Source organism: Myotis daubentonii, chromosome 19 (genome assembly GCF_963259705.1).
Source record: "Myotis daubentonii chromosome 19, mMyoDau2.1, whole genome shotgun sequence".
Lineage (NCBI taxonomy): Eukaryota > Metazoa > Chordata > Mammalia > Chiroptera > Vespertilionidae > Myotis > Myotis daubentonii.
Window position 1 is genome coordinate 11,988,317 of NC_081858.1, and position 26,003 is coordinate 12,014,319.

General features: G+C 42.6%; 1 protein-coding gene and 1 non-coding gene across 6 annotated transcripts in view; both read right to left on the reverse strand.

Annotated features, from left to right (window-relative positions):
- ANAPC5 (anaphase promoting complex subunit 5) overlaps window positions 1–19,277 on the reverse strand; it is a 30,046-nt gene extending 10,769 nt beyond the window's left edge. For 2 of the 5 annotated variants that reach the window (XM_059677052.1, XM_059677051.1), the window contains exons 1-7: window positions 18,992–19,276; window positions 17,312–17,391; window positions 16,395–16,504; window positions 14,905–15,097; window positions 8,640–8,706; window positions 4,009–4,110; window positions 2,040–2,230 (exon numbers count right to left, since the gene is read on the reverse strand). In XM_059677052.1, coding sequence (XP_059533035.1) covers window positions 2,040–2,230; window positions 4,009–4,110; window positions 8,640–8,706; window positions 14,905–15,097; window positions 16,395–16,504; window positions 17,312–17,391; window positions 18,992–19,198 — 950 coding nt within the window. In that variant the 5' untranslated portion in view covers window positions 19,199–19,276. Of the gene's footprint in view, window positions 1–2,039; window positions 2,231–4,008; window positions 4,111–8,639; window positions 8,707–14,904; window positions 15,098–16,394; window positions 16,574–17,311; window positions 17,392–18,991 lie in introns of all 5 variants that reach the window. The other 3 variants (XM_059677049.1, XM_059677050.1, XM_059677053.1) reach the window with 3 other exon arrangements.
- LOC132222321 (U1 spliceosomal RNA) lies at window positions 11,281–11,442 on the reverse strand. Its single transcript, XR_009450190.1, has one exon. It is a non-coding gene; the product is annotated as a U1 spliceosomal RNA (small nuclear RNA).
- Window positions 19,278–26,003: the final 6,726 nt, after the last annotated feature.

A 26,003-nucleotide genomic window follows, 5' to 3' on the forward strand; every position in this document is an offset into this window, starting at 1 on the left:
ATTCCCTTCTGCATTATTAAATTCTTTTTTTATACTATAGCATTTGATGCTTCTATACTTTTTCAAAACTAGTTTTAAAAAGTATTTTGAGGATTATCCACTTCTGAGATCCCTTTTTTCTGCTCATGTAGTTCCCCTTCATCTCTGATGTCTCTCCCACCCTCTCAACTTCTGCAGAAATTCAGTCAAATATTCTTGGCCCCACTGAACTCGCACTTGTGAAAATTCCCACATAAGTGCTATCTGTACCCTATCTTGCATAGTTAAATACTACTGTTTATTTAATCAGTGCTAACTATTTTTTTCAACTAGTTTATTAACCATAGAGAGCACAAGTAAAGTCTTAAACTTTGGGCTTTTCAGTGGCAAGTGACATAATAGAAATCTTATCAATGCTGGGTCACTGAGTATCTTAAAATCAATTTTATGGGTATCACTTCTTTAGAGAAAAATTTATATAAGGAATATTCTTTCAACACCAGTGCAATAGCCTCACACAATTCATTTTAATTGGGGAGAACTGAACTGTTCCAAGTAACTACTTGTTTAAATACAAAACCCAGATACATTCCTACCTAGTTTACACGTCATTTACATCCCTTCAGTAATGAGATGAGCAGAACATAGGCTATTTGAGGGCAGGAAGCATGTCTTCACACACAGGCCCCCAATAAATATCAGTTGATTTAACTTTATTGAACATGTGATGACCAAACAAATAATGCTATGTTTAGAGAAATGGCTTCTGGGAGAACTGTATACTACAACGACTAAAGAGAGATTATTTTTCCCAGTTAGGAAGAAAAGGTAGATTACCAACACAGAAACACAAAGTCAGGCAAAATCCTCAAAGGACTTTATGGCTTTTCACTGCTGCTAGGCAGAAAAACCTCTGGTAAAAATGTTCAGTAACAGAATATTTCCATATTATTTATACGACATGGCTTTGAATGCTCCGATGAGGTGCTCAAAGACTGGCCCACACGCAAGCTCCAGTCTACGTCCCTTTTAAAATGAAACAACCAGAAGTAAATGGAATTTTGGGGGTGTTGTCTGGGCCATACAGCAAGTGCAGAACTCTCAATTCTTGAACTCTGGACATTGCTTCTATTAATATACTCTAGAGTCTCTAGTCAAAGATGCCAGTAGCAGAAACCATGTTTCTTCCAGAAAAAGCCACAGGGGCGACGACACTCTTTCAATTAGTAATTTCCTACCTTTTCACCATTATTCACATTATCTCATTGTTTCCAAAATAGCCTCCATGTTTCAAAAGATTTTATCCACTTAACTCCATTTACAAAATAATTTTATTTCAGAGAGGAAGGGAAAAGAAGGGAGAGAGAACCATCAGTGATGATAGAGAATCATTGATTGGCTGCCTCCTGCACTCCTCCTACTGGGGATAGAGCCCTGACCGGGACTTGAACTGTGACCTCCTGGTTCATAGGTAGACGCTCAACCACTAAACCACACCAGCTGGACAGTTTTCCTATTTTTATTCATCAAAATCATAGGCATATCTTAGCAACGGCATAAGCCAAATGTCATCTCACTGAGCTGTCTGAATTTTATCCGAAAGCACAAACATGACTTTTAATAAGCCAGACCAGTCTTTTATCCAGTAAAGACACAACTTTCTTTTGGCTTTTTGAAATACTGAAAATAGCTTTTGTATCCTCATTATTATCCCCCAAAAATTCTTTTGGGAATCTCTGGCCTAATGACCTAATTATCTTTTAATTCAATGGCTGTCGTTCTTAGAAGTAATGAAAGAAAGAGGCCAGGTACTAAGACAGCCATGTTACATAGTGACACCAGGGGGCAGACTGTAAAAGGAGAAGGTTTTCATTAACTTCTGTCCAGTGAGAAAGCTTCCCTTTTGGAAGTTACTGACAAGTCTAGTCAAACAGTCAGCTTCCTTTCTTTCTTTCCTGTTTATCCTTCTTTTAAATACAGCATTTTAAAAAATTCATGTTAATTAACATTTGGAAGTTCATGTCTCCTATTTCTGCACGGATACAAATCTATAAACTTACTAGTGTCCGAAGCGGCAGTGCAGGGCGGCCAGGTTCAGAGCAGCGTATCTCAAGCTCCGGCCGTAGCCCTCTTCCCCGTTACTTTTGCTCTCGGCTCCCGTAAGAATCAGGCGGTCAAAGTAATGCAGGAGGCTGTGTGTAGAACTAAACACATCTTGGACCCGGAGGTTGTTTAAGTAGCTGAGATAATGCTACAACAAGAAACAATCCACACAGTGTAAATGTTCCGCTTCCTCTTGTGTAAGACTAATTCCGTTCTACTGGCTGCAAACATCCACGTATCCCCCACCCTTCTAACAACAGGGTCATCGTTTAGATTCACCTTTTCCCCACAGGCAGAATAAAGCAGGTTCAAGATACATTGGTTTCTCACCAGGAGGGGTCCCCAAATGAAAAAACCGGAGTTCCATTAGCACTTGTGTCAGCATTTTATCCTAAATATACATCCACTATGTCACTGGTTATATTAGGACCCATGTGAGGGTGGAGGGGAGAACTCACTTAGCTCAGGTATTTAAAAAGTTTACTGAGCTAATTAAATTCTATTTTGAAACTGTTTTCATTTTGTTTGATTCACTGAATTAAATCTCCCTCTAGCCCTAGCCAGTTTGACTCAGTGGATAGTGCATCGACCTGTGGCCCGAAGAGTCCTGGGTTCAATTCCGGTCAAGGGCACGTACCTTGGTTGCAGGCTCCTCCCCAGACTGGGCCCTGGTCAGAGCGCATGCAGGAGGCAACCAATCAATGTGTTTCTCTCACATGGTTGTTTCTCTCTGTCTTTCCCTCTCTCTTCCACTCTCTCTAAAAGAACAATGGAAAAATATCCTCAGGTGAGGATTAACAAAAAATAAATAAGAAAAATTTAAAAATAAATAAATAAATATCCTTCCCTCCAAACAGGCAGATCCCAGTTACTAGGGAACCAAACATATATCTTTCAACGTGTGGATAAAGTCAAATGTCAAATCCAGGTTTGAGGGTAAAAATCCATTAAGGAATGGAATGATTTTTAAACTTAAAAAAAACAACAACACACTGACAGAAGTGGGGAAAGGAACAAATTTTTAGCCCCTAATTTTTTTTAACTGATTTTACAGAGAGACAGAGAGACAGAAATATCAATTTGTTGTTCCACTTATTTATGCATTCACTGGATGAATCTTTTAAAAATATATATATATATATATTATTGATTTTTTTTTTAGGGAGAAAGGAGGTGAGAGGGATAGAGAGATAGAAACATTGACAGAGACATCCATCCATTGACTCCTGCATGCCCACCGTTGGGGATCCAGCCGCAACCTGGGCATGTGCCCTGACCAGGAATCAAACAGGGGACATCTTGGTTTATGGGTTGATGCTCAACCACTGAGCCACATTGGCTGGACTCACTGGTTGATTCTTGTATGTCCTCTGACCAGGGATTGAACCCGAAACCTTAGTGTATTTGGGACAATACTCTAATCTAACAAGCCACCTGGCCAAGACAGGCCCCAAAGATTTTAAAAACTCAGACTACTCTGCTCTAGCTGGTGTGGCTCACTTGGTTGGGTGTGGTCCTATGCGCTGAAAGGTTGCCGGTTTGATTCCCAGCAGGGCACATGCCCATTGCGGGCTCAATACCCAGTAGGGGTGTATGGGAGGCAGCCAATTGATGTTTTGCTCTTACATTGATGTGTCTCTCTCTGTCTCCCTTCCTCTTTCTCTAAAAAAATAAAATAAAATAAATACTCAGTCTACTCTATCTTTGCCCATAATTCACAACATCAGAGAGATGATGAAAGAAAAAGAACATCACTAGACTGAATGAGTGCGAAGGGCAGTTTTACAACCTAAGCTGGGTAGCTCACTTGCCAACATGATTTCTCTCCAAGAGCATGGATGGATCCTCATTTGTGTGGCTACTGAACGTAAGAGTAGCTTTGCCATTATTTTTTCAACTCAGGAACAAATTCTGGAAAAGACTCACCGCTTCAGCAAAATCAGGATTAAATTTCAACAAGCTGTTCAATTCTTTCTGCAAAGAAGCTGGAGGGAGGGCCTTAGTTTCGTCATTCTTTAACAAAGAGGCCTGAAATCGAAACACGACAATTCAGTAGAAAGAAATACATGGAAATGTTATAGTCAACAGCATCAGCTGGTTATTTTCTTTTCCACAGCTACTCTCTCCTCTTGACCCTACAGAACACTGTTCCTCTTGCTGAAACAGTAAGCCTCCCCATCCACACACTCCTCCCATGAAAATTCCTGCTCATCCTTCCAGCCCCAATTCAGACCTCACCAGCCACCTGCTTCTATCACCACCTAGACCAGGTAAGGTCCACAAGGACCCCTGTTCTAACCATTCTTGCAGTTCCTATCAAGATGTATTAAAAGCCGAAACCAGTTTGGCTCAGTGGATAGAGCGTCGGCCTGCAGACCGAAAGGTCCCAGGTTCGATTCCGGTCAAGGGCATGTACCTGGGTTGCGGTCACATCCCCAGTAGGAGATGTGCAGGAGGCAGCTGATAGATGTTTCTCTCTCATCGATGTTTCTAACTCTCTATCTCTCTCCCTTCTTCTCTGTAAAAAATCAATAAAATATATTTATAAAAAAAAAAAAAAAAAAAAAAAAAAAAAGATGTATTAAAAATGCCAGTCTGGCCTCAATCCAGACTGTGAGCACCTTCACAGCAGGCACTGTGCATCTCCAGCAGAGCAGAGGGCCTTATGGCACTCAGGTGCACCTCGTCTGGTTAACTGTTTCACAAGAATGGCAGTAAGCAACGATTACATAAGATATGTAGAAAACTGAGAACCAAGATGGCGGCATAGGTTAACGCCGGAGTTTGCTGCTTTGAACAACTACTTCAAAAGTGAAACCAAAAAACGGAAGGGACATCACCCAGAACCACAGGAACGCTGGCTGAGTGGAAGTCCTACAACTAGGAGGAAAGAGAAACGCATACGGACACTCAGAGGAGGCGCAGTGCTGAAGTCAAATTCTGAGGTGCGGAGTGCGCGGAGCGGGCTGGCGGCGCAGGGCGCGGTTGTTGTTTTCAATCGGGAGGGAGTCGCAGACTCTGAGCACCAGATGTGGGCGAGTCTTTAGGGACCCAGACTCAAACGGGAGAAGCGGGACTGTCTGGCTTCGGTCAGAGCGAGTGCAGCTTTCTCTCCGAGCTTTGCAGCGGGTGCTGGGACTCAGAGAGGCAGAGCCCCTGGGGACAGGACTGAGAGCCGCCATAACTGCTCTCTCCGGCCCACCCTGTTGATCCTGTGCGACCCGCCCCGCCCAAGCCCTGCACAGAGGCATTTGCCGGATAGCCTCAGGCAAAGGCTAGATTAGCACCTCCCTAGAGGACAGAAGTTCTCTCACTACTGACACAGCTGATTCTCATAGCCACTTGGCCTGGAGGTCAAACCCTCCCTGGAATTAGCTACAACAATCAAGATTTACCTATAAGACTGCGAACAAAGACCACTAGGGGGTGCACCAAGGAAGCATAACAAAATGCGGAGACAAAGAAACAGGACAAAATTGTCAATGGAAGAAATAGAGTTCAGAACCACACTTTTAAGGTCTCTCAAGAACTGTTTAGAAGCTGCCGATAAACTTAATGAGATCTACACGAAAACTAATAAGACCCTCGATCTTATATTGGGGAACCAACTAGAAATTAAGCACACACGGACTGAAATAACGAATATTATACAGACGCCCGACAGCAGACCAGAGGAGCGCAAGAATCAAGTCAATGATTTGAAATGCGAGGAAGCAAAAAACATCCAACCGGAAAAGCAAAATGAAAAAAGAATCCAAAAATGCGAGGATAGTGTAAGGAGCCTCTGGGACAGCTTCAAGCGTACCAACATCAGAATTATAGGGGTGCCAGAAGATGAGAGAGAGCAAGATATTGAAAACCTATTTGAAGAAATAATGACAGAAAACTTCCCCCACCTGGTGAAAGAAATGGACTTACAGGTCCAAGAAGCGCGGAGAACCCCAAACAAAAGGAATCCAAAGAGGACCACACCAAGACACATCATAATTAAAATGCCAAGAGCAAAAGACAAAGAGAGAATCTTAAAAACAGCAAGAGAAAGAAACTCAGTTACCTACAAGGGATTACCCATACGACTGTCAGCTGATTTCTCAACAGAAACTTTGCAGGCCAGAAGGGAGTGGCAAGAAATATTCAAAGTGATGAATATCAAGAACCTACAACCAAGATTACTTTATCCAGCAAAGCTATCATTCAGAATTGAAGGTCAGATAAAGAGCTTCACAGATAAGGAAAAGCTAAAGGAGTTCATCACCACCAAACCAGGATTATATGAAATGCTGAAAGGTATCCTTTAAGAAGAGGAAGAGGAAGAAAAAGGTAAAGATACAAATTATGAACAACAAATATGCATCTATCAACAAGTGAATCTAAGAATCAAGTGAATAAATAATCTGATGAACAGAATGAACTGTTGATTATAATAGAATCAGGGACATAGAAAGGGAATGGACTGACTATTCTTGGGGGGGAAAGGGGTGTGGGAGATGTGGGAAGAGACTGGACAAAAATCGTGCACCTATGGATGAGGACAGTGGGTGGGGAGTGAGGGCGGAGGGTGGGGCGGGAACTGGGAGGAGGGGAGTTATGGGGGGGAAAAAAAAGGAACAAATGTAATAATCTGAACAATAAAGATTTAATTAAAAAAAAAAAAAAAAAAAAAAAGATATGTAGAAAACTAGTTTCAAATTAAATATTAGTACTTAACTGGGTTATAGACACTTAATTCAATTCTACCTAGACAAATTTTTCTTTATAAGTAATAATAATTTCTAATTCCATTTTAATTCATTATATCATTACAGAAGATTCTAAAACTATTGAAAAGCATACAGAAAACGAAAGTCATCTGTAATTCCTCCACCCAGAAATAACACTATTATTAATTCTTCAGTGTATCTTATTCCAGTGCATATTTTTTTCTATGTATGTATATATGTATATGTGTCTGTATACATATATACACACACCATCTTTTTAACAAAGTTAGAATACATAATTTTACTTCGTGCTCTTTTCATTTAATATTACAAACTCTGTCTCATTATTAAGTAGTCTTTACAAATTATTCTTTTTTAAAAAATATATTTTATTGATTTTTTTTTTTACTGAGAGGAAGGGAGAGGGATAGAGAGTTAGAAACATCGATGAGAGAGAAACATCGATCAGCTGCCTCTTGCACACCCCCTACTGGGAATGTGCCCACAACCAAGGTACATGCCCTTGACTGGAATCGAACCTGGGACCCTTCAGTCCGCAGGCCGATGCTCTAGCCACTGCGCCAAACCAGTTAGGGCTACAAATGATTCTTAAAACAAAACTATTAACCCTTTGACTGTCATATTTATTGCAAATACTTTCCCCATTTTGTTGTTTGCCTTTTAATCTTGTTAGAACGTGTTCTGACATGCAGACATTTTTTATCTTCATGCTAAAAAATCAAATTATCTTCTCCTACATGTTACTTCCACAGCTTTTATGTTTAGAAAGTCTTTCCCCATTCATAAATCAGTTAAAAGTTAATATTGTAGTTCCTTCTTGTTTAATTACAGCTTTAAATATTTACATTTGCCCCTTTAATCCACCTGTAATATACTAAAGTGTGAGGATCCAGCTATATTTTCTCCTTGATAGCTAGACAAGTTTTTCTAATTTGTTTAAAATTCATCTGCAGGTATGTTCCTATCACTTTTAGCTAGATCACTACATTTTTCTGCAGAAAGAAATTTAAGGACAAAATCAGGGAAAACTAGAAAAGTCTAGCAAAAAATCAAAAGTCTGCTTGAAGATAACATGGGAGAAAAATGTTTAGCTTATGTTACTGAGAAAATGAAAGAGTCTGCCTTAAAACCACCAACAAAAAATGTTTGGGACCGCCCAGTCAGTGTGGTTCAGGGGTTGAACGTCAAGTTATGAATCAGGAGGTCATGGTTTGATTTCCAGTCAGGACACATGCCTGGCTTGTGGGCTCAATCCCCAGTAGGGAGCGTGCAGGAGGCAGCCGATCAATGATTCTCTCTCATCATTGAAGTTTCTATCTCCCTCTCTCTCCCTTCCTCTCTGAAATCAATAAGAATATATATATTTTTTAAATGTTTGGGATGAAGTGCACTGATATCTGCAACTTGAAATGCATAAAAAAATAAATAAAAGGAATGGTGGCCGGATAGAGGATGGGTAGATATGTGTTGAACAGAAAAATATTAACTATAGGATACAGATGAAGAGTATATGGATATTCACTGTAAAATGCTTTTCAATTTTTTTTTTTAATGTCCATAATAAAATGTTGGGGAAAGGGAAGCACATCTCCTAAATCACATTTTTGGCTGTGTTAGTCATGTACCATTATTGAATGAACCTGCATTAGAACTTTAATAGAAAAATAAAACTACAAAATAGGAAGTAACAGCATTGTTAGTGAAGAAAAGAGGGCCAAGAACAAGGGGTAATGCAGAATTACCAATAAACCTACCAACATAACAGGCATATGCCATGACAAACAACATCAGATGATTTTTTTTTAAGTTTATGATAAATTAGAGAATTAACATTACCTGTTGAGAAAGAAAAAACTCCGCTTGTTTTTGGGACAGGGGCCCACTGCAAGATACCTCCTCTTCTCTACAAAATATAAAACAAAAATAATAAATACATATAATACACCATAGCAAAATGATAATGCTTACAAAGTCAGATTCTTTATCAGAAGAGTAAAGCCCCTTTTTTTTAATTGATTGATTTTAAGGAGAAAGTAAGGGAGAGAGAGAGAGAGAGAGAGAGAGAGAGAGAGAGAGAGAGAGAGAGAAAGCAATGATTCGTTGTTCCACTTATGTATTCATTGGTTGATCCTTGTATGTGCCCTGACCGTTAACTTTGGCATATCAGGACCACACTCTAAACACTGAGACATCTGGCCAGGGCCAAAAACTTTTACAACTAATTCTCTCCTCTCAGGAATAGAAAAGACATACTTAAAAAATGATGTTGAATGACCTGACAAAGTTCACAAAGATTGTGGACAAATATAGACCTAAATTCTACACAGCTCTCAGCAGATCTTTCTAAAATGCAAATCTATCATGCTATCCCTGATTTTAAGCCCTTCAGTGGTACCCCATCACCTCCAAAATAAAGTCCACGCTGCTTAGCGGGGCAGGTGCAGTGCTTCATGGGTGTCCTGCCTCTCTCCTTTGCCTTCTGTCACCTACACCCCAGCCCTCATGAACACCTTACGGGTCTCCTGTCATGATAAGGTGCCCCTGCTGCCTCCACAACCTGCAGAGCCCACCTGCCCCCCTACTATTGGATGACTGGACACCATCCATCATTCAAAATTACATGAGTCACAGCCTCCAAGAAGCTCTCCTGACATGTCTCATTTGAGGTCCCACTGGCTCCTAGATGCTTATCATAGCACCTATGCACTGCCAAGCTGGGCTGTTCTTACCTGCATTTGTATGTGAATAACCAGGGCTATATGTAGACACACTCAGATTTTGGGAAATAAATGAATGAAGAGTTTCTAACTCCATGCTACAGAGTCAAGATGGTGTTGTATTCAAAGGCAGGAAAAGGAGGCTTCACCTAAGAAATAACCATTTGCCTAGAAGCTTAGATTACACAGAACTGATAATCAAGAAATGTACTAATATAAACCTAGACTTGACAAATCTATACATGCACAGTATAAAACAATCTTGTTTTGAGGTCAAAATATGAATATTACTATTTTATCACTGAAGAAAGTCTTCTCTAAATAGGATTACAGTAAATATAAAATCAATATTTACTCATAAATAGTATTTGTATTAGCACTCTGTGTCAATTACAGCAGATCTCAAACTGTTTCATGCAAACTGTATGTAAATGGATATCCTAAGAAAATTCTGAGGTTAAAGAATTTGAGGAAAGGTGTATATATTCTATCTTGCTTGGAGATTCATGATTCATTAGAGAAATCCAGCAGAAAGAAACTTCCCTTTTACTTAACGTACCATTTACCAACCTCACTTGCACAAAGGATCCTTTCCTCATGCCTCTCAAGAAGCACTAGCATCCCACAGAAGACACTTTAGGAAGAGCTGCTCTAATATTCTCCTAATTTCATTTCTGATAAATATTACCTAACCATCCCCAAGGCAGTGGGTCAGCTTTTGCAAATATTGGAGCTGCCAAGAACCAGCCCTGACCCAGGCCTAACAAAGATCAGTGACACAGTAGTGACCAAGAGGGAAATGGAAAAAAATTTCACAGGCCAAGTTCTCAAATGGAAAACAGTTAAGTGTCTGGGCAACAAGCCCTTTTCTCTTAACATATCCCTTAAACAAAATAAACCCTAGGTTTGAAATAAATATGGCTGCACACAAAAAGGCTAGAGACAGATGAGGCTCCGAAGGAAACTGGACACACCACCACTGTCCCATTCTTCTCTGAAGTCCATGACACTCAGTAGTACCAAATGACTTATTTACTTAACCCCATTCCCCCAAAACAGATTTAGGCTGGCTTATAACAAAGGACATGGGAGCAATATGTGAGAAAATCAAAATGACACAAAGGAAAATGGCTACAAGCGAAGACAAATAGAGTTATTATAAACGAAGTTATTATAAATTTGGCTCTGGCTCCCATACTGGCAACCGTGGCCGACATGAATGAACAAGCTTGGGAAGAGCAAATAAAAATATCGTGGCCCAAGGCACCCTTCACTGCCCCTTCCTTTGCTTCCTCAGAGCCTCACAAATACATGGAGGGGAATGTAGCCCTTCAGAAGCAATAGAGGCATTCCATTTAGAAAAAGGGCTCAAGTATACCTTGTTTATGAATCCAATTATCAGCTGAGACAGACTTTTTGGCTTCCTAGTGCTATAACTAAAGGGCACTTAACCTGGATTCATGGATGGGCTAGAACAGCCGTGGGCAAACTACGGCCCGCGGGCCGAATCCGGCCCGTTTAAAATGAATAAAACTAAAAAAAAAAAAAAAGACCGTACCCTTTTATGTAATGATGTTTACTTTGAATTTATATTAGTTCACACAAACACTCCATCCATGCTTTTGTTCCGGCCCTCCGGTCCAGTTTAAGAACCCATTGTGGCCCTCGAGTCAAAAAGTTTGCCCACCCCTGGGCTAGAAGGAGTCCATGGTCCTTATAAAACTGCATGCAAAGTTTGCATGAATGTGCTTTTTCTGTCCAGCAGACAGCACGAACACAGCTCTCCAAGATCACAAATGATGCAGCTGAGTTTCCCACATTTGGGGAAACCACAGGGTCAGCACATCTGGAGTGCAATGGCTAAGCCTCGCCCTGGGAAAACCACCTTCATGATCATGGTACCTTCCCTGCCAGGTAAGCATGAATGTACTTTTTTTAAAAAATATATATATATTTTATTGATTTTTTTACAGAGAGGAAGGGAGAGAGATAGAGAGCCAGAAACATCGATGAGAGAGAAACATCGATCAGCCGCCTCCTGCACACCTCCCACTGGGGACGTGCCCACAACCCAGGCACATGCCCTTGACCGGAATCGAACCTAGGACCCCTCAGTCCGCAGGCCGACGCTCTATCCACTGAGCCAAACCGGTTTCGGCATGAATGTACATTTTTAATGTAGAGATAGTACATGGCATTCATCAGATTCTTAAAAGAAGCCTGTAAACTGCTCTAAAGGGCTCAAATCCAACACTATATTTGAATTTTACATAGGATTAATCAACCAGCAAGGATTGGTTTTTTTTGTTTGTTTTTTAAAGTATGTGCAAGGCATAAAACACCAATCAAGGCCCTGGGGGGGAAATACAAAATCTTAATGGTCGCCAGCGAGTTTGGCATGCTTGGTCTATAGTCTTGGTAAAGGCTAGGACCAGCCCAGGTGCAAAGATGACAGTAAATGATAAATATCAAGGATGAGTATGGACTCTGTACTTATAAAAGGGAGAAATTACTCCAGCCGGAGTGGTGAGGAACTGGAAAGTTGGTAAGGAGTGGGGAAAATGATGAGGAAAGAGGAAGGCATTCCAGGAAAAGAAAACAAGAGAGGCAGAAAGGGAAAAGGCCTGGGGGCATACAAGCAGACCTGGCTAGTGGGGGTAAAGGATCCCAGCCAAGGACAGAAGGTAAGGTCAGAAAGATCGTTGTGGAGGCCTCAGACACAGGTGGGGAGAACCTGTGGTATCTCCGGAGATTTCTGAGTGATGCAGTGACAGGTCAAAATCAGGGAAGAGGAGAGACCGAGAGAGAGAACAGTTACTGAACATCTAAGGCCATGAGGACCTGAGCCCTTCCCAAGTGTGTGACCAGAGGGTGTGACCCAGCCCCTCCTTCTGCCTGTCCCTCCAATACGTCAGCTTGTCCTGACTTGGGGGCTCCGTGTCTGCCATGTGCTCTGGCAATTCTTCTCAGGACTCGCTCCTTCGTCACTGAGCTCCCCGTCTTCTAGAGACCTTCCCAGCCCGGCCTGTGTGGCTCAGCAACTGATCGTTGACCTATGAACCTGGAGGTCACGGTTTGATTCCCAGTCAGAGCACATGCCTGGGTTGCAGGCTCAATCCCCAGTGGGGGGCGTGCAGGAGGTAGCAGAACGATGATTCTCTCATCATTGATGTTTCTTTTTTTTTAAATAATATATTTTATTGATTTTTTTTTTTTACAGAGAGAAAGGGAGAGTCAGAAACATCGATGAGAGAGAAACATCGATCAGATGCCTCCTGCACACTCCCTACTTGGGGATGTGCCCGTAACCAAGGTACATGCCCTTGACGGCAATCAAACCTGAGACCCTTGAGTCCGCAGGCCGACACTCTATCCACTGAGCCAAACTGGTTAGGACTCATCATCAATGTTTCTATCTATCTTTCCCTTTCCCTTCCTCTCTGAAATCAATAAAAATGTATTTAAAAAGAGAGAGAGAGACCTTCCCAAAGAGCACCCCACAGCCATTTTCTATCCTTGTGTCCTACTTCATTGTCCTACTGACTCCGAAATTACACTACTTCTTCTTTCAGTTACCTACTACCTGACCCTCCACCTCCCTTTTCACTGACAGCACAGCCCCTCACAGTGCCTGGCACCAGGAAGCACTTGATAAGTATTTTTGAACATTAATGAATTTGGGAGATTTATATCAGATCTCTGGCAGGTGAAGGAAAACCAGAGAATTTCTGCTTTGGCGGCGTCGACTCAGCAGCAGAGAGACTGCTTCCAGCAGCAGGCAGGCTAGCAGGCTCCACTGCCGCCTGACAAGCTGTGATCCTGTCAGCCTGATTTCTTACCGCAGGACACAGAGCTGCCCCTTGGCAACAACGGGCAAATGAAAAGCTGAAGCTAAATTTCAGTTTGCGCTTCCGTCTGTACGTGGATTTTTAAAAACACCTGGTAAACATTTTTAAAAACGCCTGAAAGATATTTATTCTCTCCCTTCTAAATTACCAGTTAGGTTCCCACTTTTAAATAGGAATGATTTCATTGTAAGATGGGAGATTTGTAGGCTATTCAATAATACTTTCTCCTTTCTAATTTTAATACAAATTTCTAGGGCAAGAAAAATAATTTCCCTGAAAAAAACATACCTAAAATCATTCCAATAACTATAAATAAATAAAAAAAATAGAAAGTGCTAAAGTGAGAAACTTCTGATAACACAATAAAACATTAGAAAAATCACAAAAAGAGAAAAAATTGAAATTTTCCTTTTTAAAAGAATCAAGGAGTGTATAAAATATATCTTGCAAAGTAAAGAAATATCCTATAACAAGTAGAAGCATTTCTTTTTGGACAAAGTATAATACTTAATTAGAATAACTTTTAAAGAATATCTTTCATATCAGTGAGCAATTCAGTTTACTAAATATACACTATTCTCTGAAACCATGCACCTTAACAGTAAATACACTGGCTTACACGCAAATGAATTCTTAGAATAGGATAAAAACAAAAAGACGCGATTAGACCTAATTAAATATCAGATAAATTTAGGAGAAAACCAAACCATAATATGAAAAGTCTGAATTTTAACATTTCTAAAGAAGTGACATTCTACTACTTTAAGCTTATAGAGTAGTACAAACAAAGATCATACTGTTGCTTGGAAGCCTTCCTTAGGGGACTTAACTAGAAGAGAAATTAGAGAAGAACAGTGAATAGTTGTTGAATGCTTGCCACATACCAGGAACCGTTCTAAACACTTTATATAAATTTATCATTTAATTCCTACATTAACCCTCTGAGGAGGTGATATCCTTCCCATTTTGCAGATCAAGAAATTGAAACAGAGGAGTTAAGTAACTGGCCCAAGGCCTCACAGGGAATAAGGGAAGGAGCAAGGATTCATACCCAGGATTCTGACTCTAGCGCCAGACCCTTCACCCCATACTGTACTGCCTTTCCAAGAGATGAGAAGCCTTTATAGACAACTCTAAGTGATGAGGTTTTGGAAGGAGTTAATAGTACTGTAATCTTGCTCCTATAACCAGGCCCTGGCCAGGAAGCTCGGTGGATTAGAGCCGTGGTCGGCAAACTGTGGCTCGCGAGCCACATGCGGCTCTTTGGCCCCTTGAGTGTGGCTCTTTCACAAAATACCATGTGCGGGCACACGTACAGTGCGATTGAAACTTCGTGGCCCATGCGCAGAAGTCGGTTTTCGGCCTGGGCGAGTCTATTTTGAAGAAGTACTGTTGATAGTTGGCTCTGTTGACTAAGGAGTTTGCCGACCACTGGGTTAGAGCGTTGTTCTAATCCGCCAAGGTTGCTGGTTTGCTCCAATTATTTACTGTGCTATTTCGCAGGAAAGGGACCCCTGTCCGAAAAACCCAAGTTACCTTATGGACACATCAAGTTCTTCTTTTTCCATTTTTCTTTCGCCCTCTTCTCTGCTGGTCAGTTCCATATCAGCATCCTCCACTGTCTTTTTCTCACCATTTTGGAAGTACTGTTGAAGGGCAGTGTACAGTTTAAACACTTGGCTAAAAGAAAGCTTACTGTAGGCCAAGATCATGTGACGCAGAAATAAGCCTACAAAAGACGACACAGACAAGGTGAAGGCATTAAATGAAATCGGAATACACAAATTTGGTGACTGTTTGTTGCAATTCTTCCTTCAAAAGAATTAAAAAAAAAAAGACACTTGAAGTTGCTATTCCTTCTGCCTAGAATGTTCTTCCCCACTCTTTACAAATCTGGTTTCTTCTTATTGAGGGCCCAGTGCTCACACCCACATTCCACCATCGTTATCCACACAATATATTTTTTTCTTGACTATTATAACTATCTGAAATTATCTTATTTATTTACTTTTTTTCATCTGGCCCTACCCTACTCAAATGCAATCTCCATAAAAAAGAAGATCCAGCGCTAGCTGGTTTGGCTCAGTGGGTAGAGCGTCAGCCTGTGGACTGAAGGGTCCCGGGTTCAATTACAGTCAAGGGCATGTGCCCAGGTTGTGGGCTCGATCCCCAGTAGAGGGCATGCAGGAGGCAGCTGATCAATGATTCTCATCACTGAAGTTTCTATCTCTCTTTCACTCTTCCTTCCTCTCTGAAATCAATAAAAATATATGAGAAAAAAAAAAAAAAAGAGGAAACTCCAGCCCTGGTCAGTGTGGCTCAGTTGGTTGGAGTGTCCTCCTGTATACCTAAAGGTATCAGGTTGATTCCCGGTGAGGGCTCATTCTTAGGTTGCAGTTTCATCCCTGGTTGTGGCACATACGAGAGGCAATCAATCGATGTTTCTTTCTTTCTCTCTCTCTCTCTCTCTCTCTCTCTCTAAAATCAATAAACATATCCTCAAGTTAAGATTAAAAAAATAAAAAAGAAGGTCCATGTCTATCTTTTAAGTCCACATCCTGGCACATAGGATAGAAGTAAGTTATCAATAAATAACTGATGTTGAATAACAAATACTACTATGAAATAAAGCCAGGTGGATAGAGCATGGATATAAAGCCAATAGAAAAGCATCAAAAGATGTCACATTTGCCCTCACCTTAAAATTTACTTACTTCTCTTCATAGAAGTTTAGTTGATGACCCTGACTTAAGAGTTATGAAATGCAGACAAGTGACCCAGAAGACTATGAGAAAGAGCTGAGAAACCCTAAGAGCCACCCAGACCAGGCCAATACCTTGGCTATCATAGACAAAACTTGTCTTTTCCACAAGACAACTGTTTAAACACAGATCAAAATGGCAAGGCAATAAACACAAATGAAAACATGTATTTGTTCAGATACTGCAGAGTAATGACAGATGTGATCTAGAAAGCTGCTCACTTCAATGAACATATTCTCTGCTCTCCTCAGAAGAACTTCATACCTACTACACTTGTTTTGTGAACCTCTGGTTCAGTTCCAGAAAAAGAATCTGACAGGTCATCAAAAAATTGTTCCATATCCTTCAATTCGCCTTCAGCCATCAGTTTGATTCTGAATGAGAAAATTGAGGTGTGTATTTTAAGTAGGCCCTTTGAACACCTTCCCATGTTTCATATTTACCTAAAATAAATATATTTAAAAGCAATTCAGAGTTTCACATAAAAATGGTGGCACATAAAACAAACTTAATCATCCAAAATGTCATTCCTATATTCTGAAAAGTATCATTGCTGATGTTTTCTTGATCATAAAACTTGTCAGCCAAAAAAATTGGAATTCTCTGCAACAATTAAAAAGGAAAAGGTAGCCTGGACTGGTTTGGGTCAGTGGATAGAGCGTTGGCCTGTGGACCCAAGGATCCCAGGTTCGATTCCGGTCATGGGCGCCAGAAACAAATTTTAAAAAAAAAGGAAAAGGTAGCCCGAAGCCGGTTTGGCTCAGTAGATAGAGCATCGGGCCTGTGGACCGAAGGGTCCCAGGTTCGAGTCCAGTCAAGGGCACGTACCTCAGTTGCAGGCTTCTCCTAGGGCCGGGCCCTGGTCAGGCACGTGCCAGAGGCAACCAATTGATGTGTTTCTCTCACGTCGATATTTCTCTCTGTCTTTTCCTCTCTTTTCCACTCTCTCTAAAAATCAATGGAAAAATATCCTCAGTGAGGATTAAAAAAATAATTTAAAAAAGGAAAAGGTAGATTGAAAAAATAAATTTTGAAGCAGTACATTTAATGTTAACCATTTTTCAAAAAAATTAAACCTAAAAGAACAAAGATATATTTTTTAAATAATTAATTAACATGTGCACTTTTCCATTTTACATCTACTTTGACAACTTTTCATATATAGAGAAAAAAAAGTTTACCTGATTTGTACTGAATTTGCAAGCTGAGGACAAGATTCTTCAATTAACTTGTACAGTTTAGTCAGTGTAATATCTGGGCCCTGAGCAAAGGGAGATAGGAAGGTTATGGATAAATTTTAAAGAACTGGAGAATGATAAACAGCAGCAAACATGAATTCATTTATCAACCCCTCTGCTTTAACAATTATTCCAAACATGAAATCTCAAAAGAGAAAGGAGGAAAAAAATATCTAAAACGATAAATTAATACTTGAAAATTGCCTATCGTTCTCGTTTAGTCAGTGAATGGTTTAAAATAGGGGGAAAATACATTGAATCTGTAGTCCAAGGATGCATCTTTCCTTCCTTCTTAGTTTTGTAATCATGTAAACTTGTAGCCTCCTGAGCCCTAGTAAAATGGAGATAATAATAATTATCTCCTTTGTGGCAAAGATTAAGTAAGATAATGCAAAGTGCTCTGTGAACTGGAAAACATTATACAAACAAAGGTGTCCTATTTTTTCAAAACATATCTCATTTGATCCTTCCCAAAACCTTGTAAGACAGGCAGACATACTATGTGTCCAAGTCCATATAAGGTACCATTAGAGACCGAGAGTATGCAACCTCTGTTATCAAGAAGACTACAATCTTGACCCTGACCAGGTAGCTCAGTTGGTTGGAACATCATCCTCTGATATGCCAAGATTGCAGGTTCAATCGCTAGTCAGAGCACATATAATAAAAGCACATATAAGTGGAACAACAAATCTATGTTTCTCTTCCTCCCTAAAATCGATCTATAACTTTAAAAAAAAGACTACAATCTAACTGAGATTTAAAACTAAACAAAAGGGCATACCACATTTCACTTATTCTACATATTTATTTAGGTGCTGTAGTTGGCTTCCAGGGCACAAAAAGAAGAAAAATAGGACAAAGCACTGCCCTTATAGAGGTTATAGTCTAGTAGGGGAGAGGCAGCAGACATATAATTACAAATAAATGGAAAAAACACAACTGATATATGGGAAGGTACGTGCCCCAGGAGAACACATTAAAATCGCCAATACTGAGTAATTATTGTGTGCCACACACTGCGATGTGTTTCCCATGGGTCTTCTCAGTTAATACAGCCATACCATGACATAGTTTCTATTATTGTTCCCATTTTGCAGAAACCAGGACCCAAATAGGCTGGAGAACTTGCTCAAGCCCCACAACTAGTAAATGCTATAAAATGAAATAAAATGCTTAGCACGCAATCGATGTTCACTGTTAATCTTATGTCATTATTACTACTTATTAATGTCCTCTAGGTCAGATACAGAATCCATAGGATTCATGTGTCACACACACACACACACACACACACACACACACACACACTCAGGACTACGTGTAGCCAGCCCCATTCTGCAGAAATCAGAAGACCTGAAAAAGCAACTCTTCGCCCAGTCGCTGAGCTAACAAATGCTGGAGCCAGATATGAACCTGCGAAAACATGCATGTCAAGCACCTGGCCCATAGTAAACACTCATTAAGTGTTAGCTGGTGGCATTATCTTTCCTTTTTCGCGGTCCTCCAAGGCCAAGCGTTAGCTGATGGACCCCCGTCCCCCCAGGCCCAAGTAAACGTCAGGCACAGAGCAGGTGCTCAGGGAAGTTTGCTGGAAGAACGGGAGCCAGCGGGGCCCCTCACCTGCAGCAGAGGCAGAAGCAGCTGGTTGAGCCTCCGCCGCTCCATGAGGCTCACGGCAGCCTCGCCCGTGCGGCCCATCTCGTTCAGCAGCACCAGCACCGCGATCTTATACGGCGTCACCCAGTCTTTGATGCCGAACACGTTGGCATGGACCACGCCATTGGTCATCATGGGGTTGAAGTAGAGGCTTTCGTGGACACTGGCCATGGTGTGCCGGACTCCTGCCACTACAACCCGCCCTCCGCCTCAACCAGCCCGGGCGGTATCCCAGGGAACCGGCTACTTCGCGCTCGCGGCATGCCGTCGGCCAATCAGGGAAGCCATATTAGAGCCACAGCCAATCAGAATGTCCCAGAGTGCCGTAGAGGGTGGGGACAAAGACGTTGCACCTACAAACTAAGTCCCTACAGAAACTCTTGCGGAAGGAGAGCAGGTTCCCGGGCGACTTTGACTAGGACCGAGTTAAAGTGGGTCCACATTTGGGGGCCGGGGTTGAACCTCCTGGGGGCTGCCATTTGTTCATTTCATTTGAAAACAATTAAAATTAAATTTTTAAAAGATTGTGTTAACGCCGAAACCGGTTTGGCTCAGTGGATAGAGCGTCGGCCTGCGGACTGAAGGGTCCCAGGTTCGATTCCGGTCAAGGGCATGTACCTGGGTTGCGGGCATATCCCCAGTAGGAGATGTGCAGGAGGCAGCTGATCGATGTTTCTCTCTCATCGATGTTTCTAACTCTCTATCTCTCTCCCTTCCTCACTGTAAAAAATCAATAAAATATATTAAAAAAAAAAATAAGATTGTGTTAAGCCGAAACCGGTTTGGCTCAGTGGATAGAGCGTCGGCCTGCGGACTGAAAGGTCCCAGGTTCGATTCCGGTCAAGGGCATGTACCTGGGTTGCGGGCACATCCCCAGTGGGGGATGTGCAGGAGGCGGCTGGTCGATGTTTCTCTCTCATCGATGTTTCTGACTCTCTATCCCTCTCCCTTCCTCTCTGTAAAAAATCAATAAAATATATATTTTTTAAAAAAAATGTTTTAAAAAAAAATTGTGTTAAGCCCTAACCGGTTTGGCTCAGTGGATAGAGCGTCGGCCTGCGGACTGAAAGGTCCCAGGTTCGATTCCGGTCAAGGGCATGTACCTTGGTTGCGGGCACATCCCCAATAGGGGGTGTGCAGAAGGCAGCTGATTAATGTTTCTGTCTATCCCTCTTCCTTCCTCTCTGTAAAAAAAAAAAAAAAAAAAAAATCAATAAAATATATATTTTTTAAAAGATTGTGTTAAAAAGCAACGGATTGAATTTGCACCTTTAAAATTTGTGTTTGATTCGTTATGTCAATATTTAAACTCAAAGTTTTGGATTTTCATTTACCTCTTTTAAAGCGTGAACAAATTTTTTCTCAGTATTCACAAATGCCATTTGGAGACAGCCAGGTCACGTTATAAGTGGCCTTGTATCCTTACCTGAAATAGTAGCTAATACCTCCCTATGGTGAGTCTGTTTCCTTCCTAATTAACTACAAAATCCGTAGACTGTAATTCATAGCCCTCCACAATGAATTCCCTATACAATGTTTTCAATCCAGTTTGTCACAGCTCCAGTTCCATTCATCTATACCTCTCCAATGTGCCAGACACTGTGCTAAGTCCTAGAGATACAGCAGTGAATAATAAACTAGAAATTTGATCTCAGAAAGAAAAAAGTGGCCTAAGACACAAATCAAAAATCCCTTTGATGAACCAGTCTATCTCCAAGAGATTGAAAAGGACCTACTGTTATAGACATACTAGGGGCCCGGTGCACGAAATTCGTGCACTGGGTGTGTGTGTGGGGGGGGTGTCCCTCAGCCCAGCCTGCCCCCTCTCACATACTGGGAGCCCTCAGGCGTTGACCCCCATCACCCTCCAATCACAGGATTGGCCCCTTGCCCAGGCCTGACGCCTCTGGGACCCTCATTTTCCCCCATCACTGGTTCTGCCCCCAGCCCAGGCCTGATGCCTCGGCCAGAGGCGTAGACCCCCATCACCCTCTGATCGCCTGATCGGCCCCTTGCCCAGGCCTGACGCCTCCGCCAGAGGTGTCAGGCTTGGACAGGGGACCCCCATTTCCCCCAATCACTGGCTCTGGCCCCCGCCCAGGCCTGAGGCCTCTGGCCCAGGAATCATGCCTGGGCAGGGGACCCCCATCTCCCTCTGATCGCTTGCTCCACCCCCCGCCCAAGCCTGACACCTCTGACTCAGGCTTCAGGCCTGGGCAAGGGGACCATCATATCCCCCCAATCCCCGGCTCCGCCCTCCACCCAGGCCTGATGCCTCTGGCCCAGGCATCAGGCCTGGGCAGGGGACCTCCAGCCCCCCGCCCAGGCCTGATGCTTCGGCCAGAGGAGTTGACCCTCATCACCCTCCGATCACCAATCACCGGATCGGCCCCTTGACCAGGCCTGAGGCCTCCGGCAGAGGTGTCAGGCCTGGGCAGGGGACCCCCAGCTCCCCACGGTTGCAGGCTCCGCCCCTGCCCAGGCCTAACGCCTCTGGCCTAGGCGTCCGGCCCCGGGCAGCGGGGACCTGCAGTGGCAGCGGGGGGCGCCGCGATCGCGCGGGCTCCGCCCCTGCCCCTGCAGGACGCCTCTGGCTGAGGCGTCCGGCTCCGGCAGCGGCCTCGCGATCGTGGGCTTCGCTTTAGGCCCAGGCAAGGGACTCCTAGCTCCTGGGACTGCCAGCTTCGACCATGCCCAGCTCCCATCGCTGGCTCCACCCCTACTTCCTGCTATCACTGGCCAGGGCGGCAAAGGCGCCTGATTCTCCGATCATGGCTGGGGGGCAGGGCAAAGGTGGCCCCAGGCCCCAGGGCCACCTTTGCCCTGCCCCCCAGCTCTTAGCTCCCCCCTGAGTTTCCGATCACTGTCAGTGGCAGGGGGCTTCTTCCTGCTTTCCCTTTCGCCTCCCTGCATTGTGCCTACATGCCAGGAGCCGGTCCATCCTTGCTGTTTCAAAGGACCTGGCATATATGGCATACTGTTCTTAAAATGTTTGCTCACCTTCTTGGCACTATGTGTTTTAACGAAGGTCACCTCTCTGAGAAAGGTTGTTTCTCCAGGTAGGGATTTTCCCCTGAAGTTAGGGAGGGAATAAAACCCCTCAACTAAGTGCCAGGCGGGTAGTTAATCACTTTAACTATGAACAATCATGCTTAAGCTACATAATCTTTACTCCCTGGAATGGAGATAAGAAACGCCCTAACCTTTGTAATAGAGATTGATAGGATTGAATCAACTGGTATAAATACAGATGTAACAAGACAGAAAGAGACAGAACTTAGAAGAGAGCCAAGAAGACAGAACCTACACAGAACCTACAGACAGAAGAACTTCACTGGAGAGAACATGGCAAAAGATCCTGGACTGAACCTGACTACAGAAATATGGCAAGAGAACCTGACTAGAACCTGGTGACCGAACCTGGCTGGAGATCTCAGACAGAACCTGGCTGGAGAACCTAGCGAGGGAACATGGCCACAGAACCTGGCTGGAGATCCGAAGCAGAACCTCTCTGGAGGTCCGGACCAGAACTTGGCTGGAGATCCTGGCTGGAGATCCTGGCTAGGCTGCTGATCAACTGAACACTGTCTCCGTGTCCTTCCTTCTTCGCCGACTCCGTCCACACCTTTGGGGACCTCTGGACCTGCTGGGGCTGGACCACGGCATATGGCGCCCGAACAGGGACCCCTAGGTAAGCGCCCGGCACTCGGGACGGATAGGACTCCACCATAGGAAAAGGGTGGATAGTCTTTGCCAACTCTGTCCACACCTTTGGGGACCCCTGGACCCGCTGGGGTTGGACCCCAGCACCTACATATGCAAATTAACCGCCATCTTGTTGGCAGTTAACTACCAATCTTAGTTGGCAGTTAACTGCCAATCTTAGTTGGCAGTTAATTTGCATATAGCCCTGATTAGCCAATGAAAAGGGTAGCGTCGTACGCCAATTACCATTTTTCTCTTTTATTAGTGTAGATGGTTGGCCTCCTTTACTTTTTGTTGTTAATCTTCACCCGAGAATATTTTTCCATTGATTTTTGCGACTGGAGGGTGAGAGACAGAGAGAGAAACATTGATGTGAGAGAGACACATAGATTGGTTGCCTCCCACATGAGGATCTAGCCTGTAACTGGGGTATGTGCCCTTGATGGGAATGGAACCCGGGACATTTCAGTCAGCCGGCCTGCACTCTATCGATCAGCTAGGGCCCTCTTTACTTTTAATAATGAAAATTAATGCTGGATCTCCACCTTTTATATTTCAAAGCAGCCCTCCAAGACAATAAATGCAGCAGAGATGTATAACTTGTCGTGGAGTTCAGTTTATTTTGTCTGTCCAACATGCTCCGCTGTTCTCCCCACAAATGTGTTGCCTTTAATTTGAACAAAGATATAGAACATGTCCCTCTAACTTTAGGCATACGGCCTTAGCACAGTGATTCCCAAAGTGGGCGCTACCGCCCCCTGGTGGGCGCTGCAGCGATCCAGGGGGGCGGTGATGGCCACAGGTGCATTTGTTTTAACTTTTTTTGTATTACCTTTCTATTCTGAGTTCAATAAATAGTTTCATCATTTCAAACTTCAATGTTTCTAATTTACACCTTTCTTTACTATATTTTACGAAAAAGGTAGAAACATTAATACATATATCTTTCTGTTTAGTTGCTTTAAAATTTTAAAAAAATTGATTTCCAGGGGGGCGCTGAGTAATATTTTTTCTGGAAAGGGGGCGGTAGGCCAAATAAGTTTGGGAACTACTGCCCTAGCAGAACCAATCAGATCCTTCTCTGGGATTGCTGTGTGGACTTTAGAGAAAGAAGAGCCCTCTATGTCTTGGGGTAACTAGGCAAGGCTATCAATGGCATATTCCGCAGTGCTTCTTCAACTGTATCAGCTTTCCTAGTATATAATCCCAATAACAAAAATTAGCCAATGTTTATTGGTTTTTTGGTTTTGTTTTTTGCTTTAGCTTCACTGAGGAAGATTTTTGGCTCTTGCGACCAAAGTCGTCTTTATTAATATATAATTGAAAATATTGAAAGCAATTCATCCCGCCAGAACAGTTTAGTCCCCAGAAACCTTCAGGCTCTTTGATTTATTCCTATATGAACCTTTATCTCATCTTATGTATAATTCAGTGACTGACCCCTTCCATCCCCAGTAAAGAGAGGGCAAGAAATACCATGGCTTCTCCCTTTCACCAACCCTCTAATTTCCCTCCAGAGTCCCTTATTAGCACAACCCAGCCAATTGACTTCGAAAATGGGAAAGGAGGCCCACAGGGATCACCACTATCTAATTCCAGAATATTTTTAATGACCACCCCATCCCCCCCAAAGCCCCATACCAATTAGCAGTCACTCCCCATTCTCCCTTCCCTCAACCCTGGTAGCTACTAATCTTCTGTCTCTATAGATTTGCATATTCTGGACACTTCACATAAAGGGAATCATACAATATGTGGCCTTTGTGCTGGCTTCTTTCGTTTGGCATCATGTTTCTGAGGTCCGTCCACATGGCAGCATTGTCAGTGCTTCATTTCTTTGTATAGCTGAGTAATATTCTATTGTATGGATAGACTATGTTTTGCTTATCCGTTCATCTCCCTCAATGGGTGTTTCTACCTTTTGGCTACTTTGAATCATGCTGCTGTGAGCATTTATGTACACATTTTTTTCTAGACATGTTTTCAATTCTTTTGGATATATTCTATGAATGGAGTTTCTGGGTCATATGCTAACTCTATGCTTAACTTTTTGAGGAACTGCCAGACTCATTTCCACAATGGTTATGCCATTTCACATTCCCACCAGCAATGAATGAAGGTGGCCTCTACCTTTTAATGAAGACCAGGAACCCAGCTTGCTATTTAATCAGGAATCATGATTAGCAACGTCATGATTATGAAAGAACTGAATACTCATCAAAGGTGTTTAGGTTATTTTGAGTAATGGATGACTGTACTCATGATTTTATGTATCTCTGAAAACTGTGAGCCCCACGTAGATTCGTTTTCTCCATTGCTCATTAGACAGTGGCTCACCAGCACCTAAGTGCTAGCGCATGATCTGCAGCTCCCATGACAGATGGGAGAGCCAGCAGTGGCACAGAATGAATGCTTCACCTGCTAATCAGATCCAAAAGTTCTGAAAATGACAAAACCTAACTGTGGCTATGCTATTCTAAGACAGCTTATTAGAGGACATAGATCATTGCTCTGACTGATCTAAACAAGGAAAATACAACGTGTGAGGCAGCTCTCCTGTGTGCATGCGCAAACTTTCTTTCAGTAATCCAAGAAAATCCAGCTAAGAGGGGAGAAAATAGCTCTTATAGAATAAAGGAGCCCTGGCTCTGAGAAAGTCCTGCAGAGTCTCAGGGCTCAATCAATACAGAAAGTTCTGGATAATTAACTGAGCTCCCAGGGTAACTTGATCTCTAGCCTGACAAGCATCACTAAGTATTTCCAGATCCAAGATAACATTCCAGCTTCTCAAAGCTCACAAACTGAATTGACCTCCCTCCCTGAGGAAAGAAACTCTCCTTGCTGTCTCTCGACCTCCTATTTCATCCACAGTAGATGTCAATGAACAGATTAACTCATGGGGGCCAAGTTTCCCTTTCTATTGTCAACTCTCATCATTTGTTTGCTTGAACACGCTTCAAATATCTCTTAGTTACGGTAAGCGAGAGATAATATACATCACATAATTTTCACAAGTGTAAGAGTACATTTTACGCTCACCATTTTCACTTATTTGCAGATACCCTGACTCATTCTCAATACTGGACTTAATGGCAGTTTCCAGTAGAAGTGGCTGCTTTCAATAATAGGAGCAGAAACTGTATTTGCTCATTGCTTTCCCATCTTTGAGGGATGTTATTTCCTTGGCTTGTAAAACTTGCATACATTTCAGTTTGCAAGAGTCTCTGGACCTGTGATGTTTGATGAACATGTGGTGCCAAATAGTGACGGT